The sequence below is a fragment of the Somniosus microcephalus genome, unplaced genomic scaffold, assembly GCF_052327205.1.
Source record: "Somniosus microcephalus isolate GS21.2 unplaced genomic scaffold, FLI_Smic_1.0 unresolved_chr2, whole genome shotgun sequence".
Classification (NCBI taxonomy): domain Eukaryota; kingdom Metazoa; phylum Chordata; class Chondrichthyes; order Squaliformes; family Somniosidae; genus Somniosus; species Somniosus microcephalus.
The window spans coordinates 79,490,879-79,510,127 of NW_028225180.1; the positions used below are offsets into that span (position 1 = coordinate 79,490,879).

The 19,249-nt window shown below is 48.5% G+C and overlaps 1 protein-coding gene across 4 annotated transcripts in view; it reads left to right on the forward strand.

Annotated features, from left to right (window-relative positions):
- The window catches only part of LOC147092863 (uncharacterized), a 48,728-nt gene that overhangs the window by 20,352 nt on the left and 9,127 nt on the right, over positions 1 to 19,249 (forward strand). For 3 of the 4 annotated variants that reach the window (XM_085976130.1, XM_085976133.1, XM_085976131.1), the window contains 3 exons: positions 1,006 to 1,071; positions 17,629 to 17,694; positions 18,013 to 18,093. In XM_085976130.1, the coding sequence (XP_085832256.1) occupies positions 1,006 to 1,071; positions 17,629 to 17,694; positions 18,013 to 18,093 (213 nt within the window). The remainder of the gene's footprint in view (positions 1 to 1,005; positions 1,072 to 17,628; positions 17,695 to 18,012; positions 18,094 to 19,249) is intronic. The other variant, XM_085976132.1, reaches the window with a different exon arrangement.

A 19,249-nucleotide genomic window follows, 5' to 3' on the forward strand; every position in this document is an offset into this window, starting at 1 on the left:
TGCGGCGCCTGGGGACAAGTAGCAGAATGGATAGCAAGCTGGCTACAAAACAGAAAACAGAGAGTAGGGGGTTCAGGGTGGCTACTCAGACTGGCAAAAGGTGGGAAGAGGTGTTCCGCAAGGATCGGTGCTGGGACCACTGTTCACCATTTCAACTCGAGAATCAGAAGTACAATTTCAAAATTGGCGGAGAACACTAAGTTGTGGGGTATAGTTAATACTGAGGAAGACTGCGACAGAATACAAGATAACATTAATAAACTTGCAGAATGGGCATGTAATTGGCAAATAAATTTCAATATAAGTGTGAGGTGGTGCATTTTGGTAGGGAGAATAAGGAGGCCCCATATAAATGGGGTAGAGGAACAAAGGCATCTGGGGATACAGATCACGAAAAGTAATAAGACAGGTTAATGCCATATAAAAAGCAAGCAAAGCACTGGGGTTCATTTCTAGAGGGATAGAATTGAAAAGCAGAGAACGTCTGCTAACCCAACCTTTGTTGGACCACACTCGGACACTGTGAACAGTTCTGGTCTCCATATTATTATAAGGATATAGAGGCACTGGAAAAGGTGCAACAAAGGAGATGTTTCCGCTTGTGGGGGAGACCAGAACTAGGGGCCGTCAATATAAGATAATCACTGATAAATCCAATCGGGAATTCAGGAGAAACTTCTTTACCCAGAGAGTGGTGAGAATGTGGAACTTGCTACCACAGGGAGTGGTTGAGGCGAATAGTATCGATGCATTTAAGGGGAAGTTAGAAAGGCACATGAGGGAGGGTTCTGCTGATAGGGTGAGATAAAGTAGGATGGGAGGAGGCTCGTGTGGAGCATAAACACTGGCATGGACCTGTCGAGCCGAATGGCCTGTTTCAGTGCATGTACTTTTAATGTTGTTCTATGTCGTTGGACACCATTGGAGTAACCGAACGCCCTGGTATCTGAACATCATTCAAAAGGTACAGTTTCCAATCATCGAAATATTGCCCATATCTTTCAGGTCAGTCGATGGACGTCACTGGAGGAAGCGAGCGCAGCTCCTTAAAGTCTGAACATCCTTCACAAGGTACGGCTTCCGGTTATCTAAATATTGCCCATTAAAGACCCCTGGTCCGGATGGATTGCACCTGCAGAGATTAGAAGTTAGGTAATAGATAGCAGAGGCACTATTACATATAGATAAAAATTCATTAGAAAAGGGAATAGTGCCAGAGGACTGGCGGACAGCATGTAATATAGGAGATACGTCCAGGGAACTATAGACCAGTTAGCTTAACATCGGTGGTAGGAAAGATAATAGAATCCTTACTCAAAGATATAATAGAAAAACATCTAGAAACCGAAAATAAAATGAAGATTAGTCGGCACGGATTTCAAAAGAGAATGCCATGCTTGACCAACCTTATTCAATTCTTTGAAGAAGTAACAGAAAGAGTAGATAAGGGTAATGTAGTAGATGTAACATATTTGGATTTTCAAAAGGCCTTTGATAATGTACCGCATAGTAGACTAAGGTCAGAGCATGCGGAGTCAGTGTCGGTAGCAGAATGGATAGCAAGCTGGCTACAAAACAGAGAGTAGGGGTTAACATAAGAACATAAGAAATAGGAGCAGGAGTAGGCCAATCGGCCCCTCGAGCCTGCTCCGCCATTCAATAAGATCATGGCTGATCTGATCCTAACCGCCAATCCACTATCACAGAACCATCTCCTGAATCTAACAGAATTAGACACACGAAATAGGAGCAGGATCAGGCTACACGGCCCCTGGGCCCGCTCCGCTACCCACAGGGCCATGACCGATCCGAACCTAGACTCATGTCCAAATTCCTGCCCGCTCCCCGTAACCCTTAATTCCCTTTACTTCTAGGAAACTGTCTATTTCTGTTTTAAACTTATGTAATGATGTAGCTTCTACAGCTTTTTGGGGCAGCATATTCCATGGACCTACCACCCTCTGAGTGAAGTAGTTCCTCCTCATCTCAGTTTTGAAAGAGCAGCCCCTTATTCTAAGACTATGCCCCCTAGTTCTAGTTTCACCCATCATCGGGAACATCCTCCCCGCATCCACCCGATCCGACCCCTTCACAATCTTATATGTTTCAATAAGATCGCCTCTCATTCTTCTGAACTCCAATGAGTAGAGTCCCAATCTACCCAACCTCTCCTCATATGTCCATCCCCTCATCCCCGGGATTAACCGAGTGAACCTTCTTTGTACTGACTCGAGAGCAAGTATGTTCAAGAAGGGTAGCAGGGATAAACCAGGGAATTACAGGCCAGTGAGCCTAACATCTGTGGTAGGGAAATTATTGGAAAAAATTCTGAGGGACAAAATTAGTCTCCACTTGGAGAGGCAAGGATTAATCGGGGATAGTCAGCATGGCTTTGTCAAGGGTAAATCATGTCTGACCAATCTGATTGAATTTTTCGAGGGGGTGACTAGGTGTGTGGATGAGGGAAATGCTGTGGATGTGGTTTACATGGATTTCAGTAAAGCTTTTGACAAAGTCCCGCATAGGAGACTGGTCAAGAAGGTAAGAGCCCATGGGATCCAGGGTGCCTTGGCGCGTTGGATCCTAAACTGGCTGAGTGGCAGGAGGCAGAGGGTGATGGTTGAAGGTTGCTTTTGTGACTGGAAGCCTGTGTCCAGTGGGGTACCTCAGGGATCGGTGCTGGGACCCTTGCTGTTTGTGATCTACATAAATGATTTGGATGAGAATGTAAAAGGTATGATCAGTAAGTTCGCAGATGACACGAAAATTGGTGGGGTGGTAAATTGCGAGGAGGAAAGCCTCAGGCTACAGGACGATATAAACGGGTTGGTCAGATGGGCGGAAAAGTGGCAAATGGAATTTAACCCTGAAAAGTGCGAGGTGATGCATTTTGGACGGACAAATAAGGCAAGGGAATACACAATGAGTGGTAGGACCCTAGGAAGTACAGAGGGTCAGAGGGACCTTGGTGTACATGTACATAGATCCCTGAAGGCAGCGGAACAGGTAGATAAGGTGGTTAAAAAGGCATATGGGATACTTGCCTTCATTAGCCGAGGCATAGAATATAAGAGCAGGGAGGTTATGATGGAGCTGTACAAAACGCTGGTGAGGCCACAGCTGGAGTACTGCGTGCAGTTCTGGTCGCCTCACTATAGGAAGGATGTGATTGCTTTGGAGAGGGTGCAGAGAAGATTCACCAGGATGTTACCTGGGATGGAGCGCCTCAGCTATGAAGAAAGACTAAACAGGCTGGGGTTGTTTTCCTTGGAGCAAAGAAGGCTGAGGGGGGGACCTGATTGAGGTGTACAAAATGATGAGGGGCATAGATAGGGTAGATAAAGAGGAACTTTTCCCCTTAGTAAGGGGGTCAATAACAAGGGGGCATAGATTAAAGGTAAGGGGCAGGAGGTTTAGAGGGGATTTGAGGAGGAACTTTTTCACCCAGAGGGTGGTTGGAATCTGGAACTCACTGCCTGTAAGGGTGGCAGAGGCAGGAACCCTCATAACATTCAAGAAGCATTTGGATGAGCACTTGAAATGCCATTGCATACAAGGCTATGGACCAAATGCTGGAAAATGGGATTAGACTGGACAGGGCTTGATGGACGGCGCAGACACGATGGGCCGAAGGGCCTCTTTCTGTGCTGTATAACTCTATGACTCTATGTCCTTTCTTAAGTATGGACACCAAAACTGTATGCAGTATTCCAGGTGCGGCCTCACCAATACCTTGTACAACTGAAGCAATACCTCCCTATTTTTATATTCTATCCCCCTAGCAATGAAAGCCAACATTCCATTGGCCTTCTTAATCACTTGCTGCACCTGTATACTAACCTTTTGAGTTTCGTGCACCAGGACCCCCAGATCCCTTTGTACTTCAGTACTTTCCAGTTTCTTGCCATTAAGATAATAACTTGCTCTACGATTTTTCCTGCCAAAGTGCATAACCTCACACTTTCCAGTATTGTATTCCATCTGCCAAATCTCTGCCCACTTACTTAGCCTGTCGATGTCCCCTTGCAGGTTTTTTATGTCCTCCTCACTCACTACTTTCCCTCCCATCTTAGTATCATCTGCAAACTTTGATATGTTACACTCGGTCCCCTCCTCCAAATCGTTAATATAGATTGTAAAGAGTTGGGGACCCAGCACCGACCCCTGCGGAACACCACTAGTTACTGATTGCCAGTCTGAGAATGAACCATTTATCCCAACTCTCTGCCTTCTGTTAGATAGCCAATCCTCTATCCATGCCAGAATATTACCCCCAATCCCATGATTTTTTATCTTAAGCAATAATCTTTTGTGTGGCACCTTGTCAAATGCCTTTTGGAAGTCTAAATACACTACGTCCACTGGTTCCCCTTTATCCACCCTATATGTTACTTCCTCAAAGAACTCCAGCAAATTTGTCAAACATGACTTCCCCTTCATAAAACCATGCTGACTTTGTCCTATTAAATTATGATTATCCAAATGTCCTGTTACTGTCTCCTTAATAATGGACTCCAAAATTTTACCTACCACAGATGTTAGGCTAACCGGTCCATAGTTTCCAGCCTTCTGTCTACTGCCCTTTTTAAATAAGGGTGTTACATTAGCAGTTTTCCAGTCTGCCGGGACCTTTGCCGAGTCCAGGGAGTTTTGGAAAATTATTACCAATGCATCCACAATCCCTACCGCCACTTCCCTCAAGACCCTAGGATGTAAGCCATCAGGTCCAGGTGATTTATCCGCCTTGAGTCCCATTATTTTACCGAGTACCACTTCCTTAGTGATTTTGATCGTGTTTAGCTCCTCCCCCCCCTTTAGCCCCCTGTTTGTCCAGTGTTGGGATATTCTTAGTGTCTTCTACTGTAAAGACTGATGTAAAATATTCATTCAGTGTTTTTGCCATCTCCATATTTCCCACCATTAATTTCCCGGTCTCATCCTCTAAGGGACCAACATTTACTTTAGCCACCCTTTTTCTTTTTATATAACTATAAAAACTCTTACTATCTGTTTTTATATTTTTTGCTAATTTACTTTCATAATCTATCTTCCCTTTCTTAATCAATCTTTTTGTTATTTTTTGCTGTCTTTTAAAGTTTTCCCAATCTTCTATCCTCCCACTAGATTTGGCTACCTTATATGCCCTTGTTTTTAGTCGAATACTATCCTTAATTTCTTTACTTAGCCACGGATGGCTGTCTTCTTTTACACCCTTTTCTTCTCAGTGGAATATATATTTTTTGGAAGTTGTAAAATAACTCCTTGAATGTACACCACTGATCATGTATCGTCTTACCCTTTAATCTATTTTCCCAATCCACTCTACTCAATTCCGCTCTCATACCTTCATAGTCTCCTTTATTCAAGCTTAGCACGCTTGTTTGAGATCCAACCTTCTCGCCCTCTAATTGAATATGGAATTCAACCATGTTATGGTCACTCATTCCAAGGGGATCCTTTACTGGGACATTTTTAATTAATCCCGTCTCGTTACACAGGACCAGATCTAAGGTTGCTTGCCCCCTGGTCGGTTCAGTTACATACTGCTCAAGAAACCCATCCCTAATACACTCAATGAACTCATCCTCAAGGCTGCTCTGCCCAATTTGATTTGTCCAATTAATATGATAGTTGAAATCCCCCATAATTATAGATGTTCCCTTATTACAAGCCTCAACTATTTCCTGATTGATACTCCGTCCAACAGAGTTGCCACTGTTCGGAGGCCTATAGACTACGCCCACTAGTGTTTTTTTCCCCTTATTATTCCTTACCTCCACCCAAACTGTTTCATTATCCTGATCTTTTGACCCAATATCATTTCTCTGTATTACAGTGATTCCTTCCTTTATTAACATAGCCACCCCACCTCCCCTCCCTTCCTGCCTGTCCTTCCTAAATAACCTGGTATGTTTAATTCCCAGTCATGGTCACCCTGCAGCCATGTTTCTGTAATGGCCACAAGATCATACCCATATGTAGTTATTTGTGCCATTAACTCATCTATTTTGTTACGAATGCTACGTGCATTCAGATAGAGAACTTTCAAAGATGTTTTGTGACACTTAGTTCCTGCTTTTGCCCTTTTTATTACTTTACCTTTTACTCGATACCTTCTGCCCCTTCCTGACACGCTCTGGTTTTTAATTTCCCCACTGCTACCTAAGTCTATGACCTTCTCTGTTGTCATTTCTATTATTTGCTCTCTAGGAACCTCCCCCCCGCCACTAGTTAGTTTAAAGCCCTCTCTACAGCCCTAGTTATATGATCCGCCAGGACTCTAGTCCCAGCACTGGCCAAGTGAAGCCCGTCCCAACGGAACAGCTCCCTCCTGCCCCAGTACTGGTGCCAGTGTCCCAGGAAGCAAAACCCATTTCTCCCACACCAGTCTTTGAGCCACGCATTTAACTCTCTAATTTTATTTGCCCTAGCCAAATTCGCTCGTGGCTCAGGTAATAATCCAGAGATTATTACCCTTGTGGTTCTGCTTTTTAATTTGGCCCCTAGCTGCTCAAACTCCCTCAGCAGAACCTCCTTCCTTGTCCTATCTATGTCATTGGTACCAACATGGACCACGACAACTGGATCCTCCCCCTCCCACTTCAAGTTTCTCTCCAGTCCAGAGGAGATGTCCTTAACCCTGGCACCGGGCAGGCAACACAGCCTTCGGGACTCTCGCTCTCGGCTGCAAGGAACTCTATCTATCCCCCTAACGATACTATCCCCTACCACTACAACATTTCTTTTAACTCCCCCCCACTTGAATGGCCCCCTGCTCCACGGTGCTGTGGCCAGGTTGCTCATCCTCCCTGCAGTCCCTGCTCCTGTCCCCACAGGGAGTAAGAGCCTCGAACCTGTTGGACAAGTGCAAGGGCTGCGGCTCCTCCAACACTACCTCCTGGATCCCCGTACCTGCCTCACTTCTAGTCACACCATCCTGACCCTGGCCACGGACTACATCTGAATTAATTAATCTAATTGGTGTGACTACCTCGTGATACACAGAGTCCAGGTACCTCTCCCCCTCCCTGATGTGTCTCAGTGTTTGAAGCTCGATCTCCAGCTCTTCAACACGGAGCCAGAGTTCCTCGAGCAGCCAACACTTACTGCAAATGTGATCACCGTGAGCATCAATGGTGTTCACCAGCTCCCACATATTGCAGCAGCAACACATCGCCTGATCTCCCATTCTATGTAATTAATTAAATTTATTAATATTATTCTTAAATATCCTCTGCCCCGATTCTAGATGGTGAATATCACACCTTAGAAACTATAAATCAAAGAGATTTAAGCTTAAAAGGGAGAAATACTCACCAACCAATCACTTACCCGCTTTCTGGTGACGTCACACTTGGATTACTTTTTACCTCTCTCCTTCCCTCCGAGTTCAGAGACTGGAGACTGGTGAACCTACCTGGTCTCTGGGGACTTTTATACCCCGCTCTGCCGCTGAAACACCCGCCGACGCACTGAGGCCTTACCTGGGTCTCTGGGGCCTTTGATAGCCCCGCTCTGCCGCTGAAACACCCGCCGACGCTCTGAGACCTTACCTGGTCTCTGGGGACTTTTATACCCCGCTCTGCCGCTGAAACACCCGCCGACGCTGTGAGACCTTACCTGGTCTCTGGGGACTTTTATACCCCGCTCCGCCGCTCAGGATTCCCGCCGACGCTGTGAGACCTTACCTGGTCTCTGGGGACTTTTATACCCCGCTCTGCCGCTCAGGATTCCCGCCGACGCTGTGAGACCTTACCTGGTCTCTGGGGACTTTTATACCCCGCTCTGCCGCTCAGGATTCCCGCCGACGCACTGAGGCCTTACCTGGTCTCTGGGACTTTTATACCCCGCTCTGCCGCTCAGGTTTCCCGCCGACGCTGTGAGGCCTTACCTGGTCTCTGGGGACTTTTATACCCCGCTCTGCCGCTCAGGATTCCCGCCGACGCTGTGAGGCCTTACCTGGTCTCTGGGGACTTTTATAGCCCCGCTCTGCCGCTCAGGATTCCCGCCGACGTTGTGAGGCCTTACCTGGTCTCTGGGGCCTTTTATACCCCGCTCTGCCGCTCAGGATTCCCGCCGACGCTGTGAGACCTTACCTGGTCTCTGGGACTTTTATACCCCGCTCTGCCGCTCAGGATTCCTGCCGACGCTGTGAGACCTTACCTGGTCTCTGGGGACTTTTATACCCCGCTCTGCCGCTCAGGATTCCCGCCGACGCACTGAGGCCTTACCTGGTCTCTGGGGACTTTTATACCCCGCTCTGCCGCTCAGGTTTCCCGCCGACGCACTGAGGCCTTACCTGGTCTCTCGGGACTTTTATACCCCGCTCCGCCGCTCAGGTTTCCCGCCGACGCTGTGAGGCCTTACCTGGTCTCTGGGGACTTTAATACCCCGCTCTGCCGCTCAGGTTTCCCGCCGACGCTGTGAGGCCTTACCTGGTCTCTGGGGACTTTTATACCCCGCTCTGCCGCTCAGGATTCCCGCCGACGCTGTGAGGCCTTACCTGGTCTCTGGGGACTTTTATACCCCGCTCTGCCGCTCAGGATTCCCACCGACACTGTGAGACCTTACCTGGTCTCTGGGACTTTTATACCCCGCTCTGCCGCTCAGGATTCCCACCGACACTGTGAGGCCTTACCTGGTCTCTGGGACTTTTATACCCCGCTCCGCCGCTCAGGTTTCCCGCCGACGCTATGAGGCATTACCTGGTCTCTGGGACTTTTATACCCCGCTCCGCCGCTCAGGTTTCCCGCCGACACTGAGACCTTACCTGGTCTCTGGGGACTTTTATACCCCGCTCTGCCGCTCAGGATTCCCACCGACACTGTGAGGCCTTACCTGGTCTCTGGGGACTTTTATACCCCGCTCTGCCGCTCAGGATTCCCACCGACACTGAGACCTTACCTGGTCTCTGGGGACTTTTATACCCCGCTCTGCCGCTCAGGATTCCCGCCGACGCTATGAGGCATTACCTGGTCTCTGGGACTTTTATACCCCGCTCCGCCGCTCAGGTTTCCCGCCGATGCACTGAGACCTTACCTGGTCTCTGGGGACTTTTATACCCCGCTCTGCCGCTCAGGATTCCCGCCGACGCTGTGAGACCTTACCTGGTCTCTGGGGACTTTTATACCCCGCTCTGCCGCTCAGGATTCCCGCCGACGCTGTGAGACCTTACCTGGTCTCTGGGGACTTCTATACCCCGCTCCGCCGCTCAGGTTTCCCGCCGACGCACTGAGGCCTTACCTGGTCTCTGGGACTTTTATACCCCGCTCTGCCGCTCAGGATTCCCGCCGACGCACTGAGGCCTTACCTGGTCTCTCGGGACTTTTATACCCCGCTCCGCCGCTCAGGTTTCCCGCCGACGCTGTGAGGCCTTACCTGGTCTCTGGGGACTTTTATACCCCGCTCTGCCGCTCAGGTTTCCCGCCGACGCTGTGAGGCCTTACCTGGTCTCTGGGGACTTTTATACCCCGCTCTGCCGCTCAGGATTCCCGCCGACGCTGTGAGGCCTTACCTGGTCTCTGGGGACTTTTATACCCCGCTCTGCCGCTCAGGATTCCCACCGACACTGTGAGACCTTACCTGGTCTCTGGGGACTTTTATACCCCGCTCTGCCGCTCAGGATTCCCACCGACACTGTGAGACCTTACCTGGTCTCTGGGGACTTTTATACCCCGCTCTGCCGCTCAGGATTCCCGCCGACGCTATGAGGCATTACCTGGTCTCTGGGACTTTTATACCCCGCTCCGCCGCTCAGGTTTCCCGCCGACGCACTGAGGCCTTACCTGGTCTCTGGGGACTTTTATACCCCGCTCCGCCGCTCAGGTTTCCCGCCGATGCACTGAGACCACCTTACCTGGTCTCTGGGGACTTTTATACCACGCTCTGCCGCTCAGGTTTCCCGCCGACGCTGTGAGACCTTACCTGGTCTCTGGGGACTTTTATACCCCGCTCTGCCGCTCAGGTTTCCCGCCGACGCTGTGAGGCCTTACCTGGTCTCTGGGGACTTTTATACCCCGCTCTGCCGCTCAGGTTTCCCGCCGACGCTATGAGGCATTACCTGGTCTCTGGGACTTTTATACCACGCTCTGCCGCTCAGGTTTCCCGCCGACGCACTGAGGCCTTACCTGGTCTCTGGGGACTTTTATACCCCGCTCTGCCGCTCAGGATTCCCGCCGATGCACTGAGGCCTTACCTGGTCTCTGGGACTTTTATACCCCGCTCCGCCGCTCAGGATTCCCGCCGACGCTGTGAGACCTTACCTGGTCTCTGGGGACTTTTATACCCCGCTCTGCCGCTCAGGTTTCCCGCCGACGCTGTGAGGCCTTACCTGGTCTCTGGGGACTTTTATACCCCGCTCCGCCGCTCAGGTTTCCCGCCGACGCTGTGAGGTCTTACCTGGTCTCTGGGGACTTTTATAGCCCCGCTCTGCCGCTCAGGATTCCCGCCGACGCTGTGAGGTCTTACCTGGTCTCTGGGGACTTTTATACCCCGCTCCGCCGCTCAGGTTTCCCGCCGACGCTGTGAGGTCTTACCTGGTCTCTGGGGACTTTTATACCCCGCTCTGCCGCTCAGGTTTCCCGCCGACGCTGTGAGGTCTTACCTGGTCTCTGGGGACTTTTATACCCCGCTCTGCCGCTCAGGATTCCCGCCGACGCTGTGAGACCTTACCTGGTCTCTGGGGACTTTTATACCCCGCTCTGCCGCTCAGGTTTCCCGTCGACGCACTGAGGACAGTTACTCAGATTGGCAAAAGGTGGGAAGCAGTGTTCCACAAGGATCGGTGCTGGGACCACAGCTGTTCACTATTTACATAAACGATTTGGACTCTGAAATCGGCAGTACAATTTCAAAATTTGCAGATGACACCAAATTAGTTAACACTGAGGAGGTCTGTGACAAAATGCAAGACAATATTATTAAACTTGCAGAATGGGCGTGCAATAGGCAAATGAACGTCACTATAGATAATGTGAGCTGGTACATTTTGGTAGAGGGAATAAGGAGGCCACCTACTGTTTGGAAAATAAGAGTCTAAATGGGGTCGAGGAGCAGAGGGCTCTGGGGTACAGATTCACAAATCACTAAAAGTAACGATGCAGGTTAATAAAGCCATAAAAAAAAAAAACAAGCACTGGGGTTCATTTCTAAAGGGATAGAATTGAAAAGTAGTGAAGTTATGTTAAACTTGTATTGAACCTTGGTTAGACCACACTTGGAGCACTGCACAGTTCTGGTCTCCATATACCCGCTCCCCGTAACCCTTAATTCCCTTTACTTCTAGGAAACTATCTATTTCTGTTTTAAATTTATTTAATGATGTAGCTTCCACAGCTTTCTGGGGCAGCAAATTCCACAAACCTACCACCCTCTGAGTGAAGAAGTTTCTCCTCATCTCAGTTTTGAAAGAGCAGCCCCTTATTTTAAGATTATGCCCCCTAGTTCTAGTTTCACCCATCATTGGGAACATCCTCACCGCATCCACCCGATCCAACCCCTTCACAATCTTATATGTTTCAATAAGATCGCCTCTCATTCTTCTGAACTCCAATGAGTAGAGTCCCAATCTACTCAACCTCTCCTCATATGACCACCCCCTCATCCCCGGGATTAACCGAGTGAACCTTCTTTGTACTGACTCGAGAGCAAGTATGTCTTTTCTTAAGTATGGACACCAAAACTGTATGCAGTATTCCAGGTGCGGTCTCACCAATACCTTGTATAACTGCAGCAATACCTCCTTGTTTTTATATTCTATCCCCCTAGCAATGAAAGCCAACATTCCATTGGCCTTCTTGATCACTTGCTGCACCTGCATACTAACTTTTTGAGTTTCGTGCACCAGGACCCCCAGATCCCTTTGTACTACAGTACTTTCCAGTTTCTTGCCATTAAGATAATAACTTGCTCTATGATTTTTCCTGCCAAAGTGCATAACCTCACACTTTCCAGTATTGTATTCCATCTGCCAAATTTCTGCCCACTTACTTAGCCTGTCTATGTCACTTTGTAGGTTTTTTATGTCCTCCTCACTCACTACTTTCCCTCCCATCTTTGTATCATCTGCAAACTTTGATATGTTACACTTGGTCCCCTCCTCCAAATCGCTAATATAGATTGTAAAGAGTTGGGGACCCAGCACTGACCCCTGCGGAACACCACTAGTTACTGATTGCCAGTCTGAGAATGAACCATTTATCCCAACTCTCTGCTTTCTGTTAGAGAGCCAATTCTCCACCCACGCCAGAATATTACCCCCAATCCTGTGATTTTTTTATCTTGAGCAATAATCTTTTGTGTGGCACCTTGTCAAATGCCTTTTGGAAGTCTAAATACACTACGTCCACTGGTTCTCCTTTATCCACCCTGTATGTTACTTCCTCAAAGAACTCAAGCAAATTTGTCAAACATGACTTCCCCTTCATGAAACCATGCTGAGTTTGTCCTATTAAATTATGTTTATCCAAATGTCCCGTTACTGTCTCCTTAATAATGGACTCTAACATTTTACCAACCACAGATGTTAGGCTAACAGGTCTATAGTTACCAGCCTTCTGCCTACTACCCTTTTTAAATAAGGGTGTTACATTAGCAGTTTTCCAATCTGCTGGGACCTTTGCTGAGTCCAGGGAGTTTTGGAAAATTATTACCAATGCATCCACAATCCCTACCGCCACTTCCCTCAGGACCCTAGGATGTAAGCCATCAGGTCCAGGGGATTTATCCGGCTTAATTCCCATTATTTTACCAAGTACCACTTCCTTAGTGATTTTAATCGTATTTAGCTCCTCTCCCCCTAGAGCCCCCTGTTTGTCCAGTGTTGGGATATTCTTAGTGTCCTCTACCGTAAAGACTGATACAAAATATTTGTTCAGCATTTTTGCCATCTCCATGTTTCCCACCATTAATTTCCCAGTCTCATCCTCTAAGGGACCAACATTTACTTTAGCCACCCTTTTTCTTTTAATATAACTATAGAAACTTTTGCTATCCGTTTTTATATTTTTTGCTAATTTACTTTCATAATCTATCTTCCCTTTCTTAATCAATCTTTTAGTTATTTTTTGCTGTCTTTTAAAGTTTTCCCAATCTTCTATCCTCCCACTAGATTTGGCTACCTTATATGCCCTTGTTTTTAGTCGGATACTATCCTTAATTACTTTACTTAGCCACGGATGGCTATCTTTTCTTTTACACCCTTTTTTCCTCAGTGGAATATATATTTTTTGGAAGTTGTAAAATAACTCCTTAAATGTACACCACTGATCATGTACCGTCTTACTCTTTAATCTATTTTCCCAGTCCACTCTAATCAATTCCGCTCTCATACCTTCATAGTCTCCTTTATTCAAGCCGCTTGTTTGAGATCCAACCTTCTCGCCCTCTACTTGAATATGGAATTCAACCATGTTATGGTCACTCATTCCAAGGGCATCCTTTACTAGGACATTTTTAATTAATCCTGTCTCATTACACAGGACCAAATCTAACGTTGCTTGCCCCCTGGTCGGTTCAGTTACATACTACTCAAGAAACCCATCCCTAATACACTCAATGAACTCATCCTCAAGGCTGCTCTGCCCAATTTGATTTGTCCAGTTAATATGATAGTTAAAATCCCCCATAATTATAGCTGTTCCCTTATTACAAGCCTCAACTATTTCCTGATTAATACTCCGTCCAACAGAGTTGCAACTGTTCGGAGGCCTATAGACTACGCCCACTAGTGTTTTTTTCCCCTTATTATTCCTTATCTCTACCCAAACTGTTTCACTATCCTGCTCCTTTGACCCAATATCATTTCTCTGTATTATAGTGATTCCTTCCTTTATTAACATAGCCACCCCACCTCCCCTTCCTTCCTGCCTGTCCTTCCTGATTGTTAAATAACCTGGTATGTTTAATTCCCAGTCATGGTCACCCTGCAGCCATGTTTCTGTAATGGCCACAAGATCATACCCATATGTAGTTATTTGTGCCGTTAACTCATTCATTTTGTTACGAATGCTACGTGCATTCAGATAAAGAACTTTCAAATATGTTTTGTGACACTTAGTTCCTGTTTTTTCCCCTTTTACTACTTTACCTTTTACTCCATACCTTCTGTCCCTTCCTGACACGTTCTGTTTTTTAATTTCCCCACTGCTACCTAAGTCTATGACCTTCTCCGTTGTCATTTCTGTTATTTGCTCTCTAGGAACCTCCCCCCCCACTAATTAGTTTAAAGCCCTCTCTACAGCCCTAGTTATATGATTTGCCAGGACTCTAGTCCCAGCACTGGCCAAGTGGAGTCCGTCCCAACGGAACAGCTCCCTCCTGTCCCAGTACTGGTGCCAGTGTCCCAAGAAGCAAAACCCATTTCTCCCACACCAGTCTTTGAGCCACGCATTTAACTCTTTAATTTTATTTATCCTAGCCAAATTCGCTCGTGGCTCAGGTAATAATCCAGAGATTATTACCCTTGAGGTTCTGTTTTTTAATTTGACCCCTAGCTGCTCATACTCCTTTAACAGAACCTTCTTCCTTGTCCTATCTACGTCGTTTGTACCAACATGGACCACGACAACTGGATCCTCCCCCTCCAAGTTTCTTTCCAGCCCAGAAGAGATATCCTTAACCCTGGCACCGGGCAGGCAACACAGCCTTCGGGACTCCCGCTCTTGACTGCAGAGAACCCTATCTATCCCCCTAATGATACTATCCCCTACCACTACAACATTTCTTTTTACTCCCTCCACTTGAATGGCCCCCTGTACCACGGTGCTGTGGCCAGGTTGCTCATCCTCCCTGCAGTCCCCGCTCCTGCCCTCACAGGGAGTAAGAACCTCAATCCTGCTTGACAAGAGCAAGGGCTGCGGCTCCTTCAACACTACATCCTGGATCCCTGTACCTTCCTCACTCGTAGTCACACCGTCCTGTCCCTGACCACGGACTACATCTGCAGTAATTAATTTCATATGTGTGACCACCTCCTGAAACATAGAGTCCAGGAACTTCTCCCCCTCCCTGATGTGTCGCAGTGTCTGAAGCTCGGTCTCAAGCTCTTTAACATGGAGCTTGAGTTCCTCTAGCAGCAAACACTTATCGCAAATGTAATCACCGTGAGCCTCAATGGGGTCCACCAGCTCCCACATTTCGCAACAGTGACACATCACCTGTTCACCCATATCTGTGTAATTAATTAAATTTCTTATTATTAGTTATGAAGACCCTCTGCCCCGATATAGATGATAATATTACACCAGTATTTAATAGGACTTACCGAATTAAAGGTATAGAAGAGAAGGAAGAGAACCTACCAACCAGCTGATCACCAACCTCCCTCGTGGAAGCTGTCTGGGGGACCTGTCCGGTTGAATTGTCTCACTGCTCCACGTCTGCAGTGTTGGATTAGCCTGAGAGAGGGAAGCAAAACAGAGCAACAAGCACCCCCTCACCTCCCACTTGCCCGAACTCTGCCACTTACCAAACTCTACTTACACTCAATGCGACCGCACTCAGCGCTACCGCACTAAGCCCGCCCCTATTTATACCCGGATTCTACTTCCGGTTTCAACTCCCCAACAGCTTAATTTACTCTTTTTAAAAAAAATTAAACTTACTTCAAATAATTCACTTTTTTACTCACTAAAATTCAGTAAATGCACTTAAAAGACTTTTTCTGCCACTTACCAAAGTCTGCTTAAACTCAATGCGATTGCACTTGGAGCACTGTGCACAGTTCTGGTCTCCATATTATAAGGATATAGAGGCACTGGAGAAGGTGCAAAAAAGATTTACAAGGATGATACCAGAACTGCGAGGTTATAACTATCAGGAAAGATTGAACAGAGAAGAGAAGGCTGAGGGGTGACCTGATTGAGGTCTGCAGAATTATGAAAGGTTTGATAGAGTAGGCACAGAGAAGATGTTTCAACTTGTGAGGGAGACCAGAACTAGGGGCCATCAATATAAGATAATCACTAATAAATCCAATAGGGAATTCAGGAGAAACTTCTTTACCCAGAACATAACATAAGAAATAGGAGCAGGAGTCGGCCCTTCGAGCCTGCTCCGCCATTCAATAAGATCATGGCTGATCTTCTACCTCATCTTCACTTTCCTGCACGATCCCCATATCCCTTGATTCCCTTAATATTCAAAAATCTATCGATCTCTGTCTTGAATATACTCAACGACTGAGCCTCCACAGCCCTCTGGGGTAGAGAATTCCAAAGATTCACCACCCTCCGAGTGAAGAAATTCCTCCTCATCTCAGTCCTAAATGGCCGACCCCTTATCCTGAGACTGTGACCCCTGGTTCTAGACTCCCCAGCCAGGGGAAAACATCCTCCCTGCATCTACCCTGTCAAGCCCTGTAAGAATTTTGTATGTTTCAATGAGATCACCTCTCATTCTTCTAAACTCTAGAGAATATCGGCCTAGTCTACTCAATCTCTCCTCATAGGACAATCCCCCCATCCCAGGAACCAGTCTGGTGAACCTTCGCTGCACTCCCTCTATGGCAAGTGTATCCTTCCTTAGGTGAGGAGACCAAAACTGTCCACAATACTCCAGGTGTGGTCTCACCAGGGCCCTATATAATTGTAGCAAGACGACTTTACTCTTGCACTCAAATCATTTTGTAATAAAGGCCAACATACCATTTGCTTTCCTAATTACTTGCTGTACCTGTATGTTAACTTTCAGTGATTCGTGTACAAGGACACCCAGGTCCCTCTGAACACCAACATTTCCCAATCTCTCACCATTTAAAAAATACTCTGCCTTTCTATTATTCCTACCAGAGAGTGGTGAGAATGTGGAACTCGCTACCACAGGGAGTGGTTGAGGCGAATAGCACAGATGCATTTAAGGGGAAGCTCGATAAACACACGAGGGAGAAAGGAATAGAAGGATATGTTGATGGGGTGAGATGAAGAGGGGTGGGAGGAGGCTGGTGTGGAGCAGAAACACCGGCACGGAGCAGTTCACAGAATCACAGAAACCCCACAGTGCAGATAGAGGCCATTTCGGCCCATCGAGCCTGCACCGACACATATCCCACCCGATCCCCATAACCCCTACACCAACACATATCCCACCCTATCCCCGTAACCCCACGTATTTAATCCCCCTAACACTAAGGGTCAATTTTTATCATGGCCAATCAACCTAACCCGCACATCTTTGGACTGTGGGAGGAAACCGGAGCACCCGGAGGAAACCCACGCAAACACGGGGAGAATGTGCAAACTCCACACAGACAGTCGCCCGAGGCCGGATTCGAACCCGGGTCCCTGGCGCTGTGAGGCAACAGTGCTAACCACTATGCCACCGAATGGCTTGTTTCTGTGCGTGTACTTTTTATATTATTCTATGCCGTTGGACACCATTGGAGTAACCGAACATCCTGGTGTCTGGACAGTTTTGGAGCGTTTTGGAGCCTTTCGGTGCGCTTTTGAGTTTTGGAGTGTTTTGTAGTGTCTGTTTAGAAGCAAGTGTTTGGGGGTGTTTGGGAGTGACTGTTTAGGAGCGAGTGTTTAGGAGTGTTTGGGAGTATTTGGGAGTGACAGTTTAGAAGCGGGTGTTTTGGAGTGTTCAAAACGTACGGGGTCCAATTAGCTAAATATTGCTCCTATTTTTCAGGCGCGTCGGTGGACAACATTGGAATAGCTGAGCGCAGCTCCTTAAGGCCTGACCAATCGTCACAAGGTAGGGTTATCTAAATATTGGCCATGTTTTTCAGGCAAGTCGTTGGACAGCTGTTGGCTGACGGACTGAGGTCGCGTTGACGGTGTGCAATCCCAGAATGCATCTGCGGGGCTGTGATGTCACGGGTACTGAGCTGCGGAGGTCTCCGTCACGCGCACGGGCTCTGTGGTGCCTCCCCGCTTTCTGTAAAATGGGGGAGGGAGGGGGGTCCCTCGAGGACTGTGTGGGCGGGGGTGGTGGGGGTCCCCTCACAGACTGTGACTGTTGTGCCCCTAGCTTCTACCCCCCCCGACTCACCGGCCGTGTGCTCTCTTACAGCTTCGCACGAAGCGTCAAACAGCCAGGCTTTCTCCAGCTGGATGGCGGGCCTGCCGGATTCCAGCACGCCAGAGAGCACAGGTAACTCACCCGGCAGCAACCCCCCCCCCCCCCCCCCGCAAACAGGTGGCAGAACCCTGCACGGGCTGAGGGCGGTCCCCAAAAACACTTTGAAAACTTCCCGCACTCGCGGGAAACTGTCCAGAAACTCCCGGCGGAAAGCGAAGGGCGAGTGGGGGGGCGGGGTGCTCGGCTGTGATACGATGCCCCTCGTGGTCAAAGAGCCTCTTGGGCGGGGGGGTGATGGGGGAGAGAGAGAGAAGTGGAAGCCTAAGTTTTGGAGTTGTGGGGGGGAGGGGGAAAAAGAGGGATTAACGCCTTACACAACGTGGACCTGAGCAGCGGCAGCAGCTTAGAGGGAGCTGAGCGGCGACTTAAAAAAAAATAAGGAGTGACGTCCTGGGACAGCAGAAGGCAGAGTATAAATCGAGCGGGAGCCCCAGAGAGAGCGCAGACTGGAGCAGCGAGGAGGCAGAGTATAAATCGAGCGGCAGCCCCAGAGAGAGCGCAGACTGGAGCAGCAAGGAGGCAGAGTATAAATCGAGCGGGAGGCCCAGAGAGAGCGTGAACTGGAGCAGCGAGGAGGCAGAGTATAAATCGAGCGGGAGGCCCAGAGAGAGTGCGGACTGGAGCAGCGAGAAGGCAGAGTATAAATCGAGCGGGAGGCCCAGAGAGAGCGTGGACCGGAGCAGCGAGGAGGCAGAGTATAAATCGAGCGGGAGGCCCAGAGAGAGTGCGGACTGGAGCAGCGAGGAGGCAGAGTATAAATCGAGCGGGAGGCCCAGAGAGAGCGTGGACTGGAGCAGCGAGGAGGCAGAGTATAAATCGAGCGGGAGGCCCAGAGAGAGTGCGGACTGGAGCAGCGAGGAGGCAGAGTATAAATCGAGCGGGAGGCCCAGAGAGAGCGTGAACTGGAGCAGCGAGGAGGCAGAGTATAAATCGAGCGGCAGCCCCAGAGAGAGCGCAGACTGGAGCAGCAAGGAGGCAGAGTATAAATCGAGCGGGAGGCCCAGAGAGAGCGTGAACTGGAGCAGCGAGGAGGCAGAGTATAAATCGAGCGGGAGGCCCAGAGAGAGTGCGGACTGGAGCAGCGAGGAGGCAGAGTATAAATCGAGCGGGAGGCCCAGAGAGAGCGTGGACCGGAGCAGCGAGGAGGCAGAGTATAAATCGAGCGGGA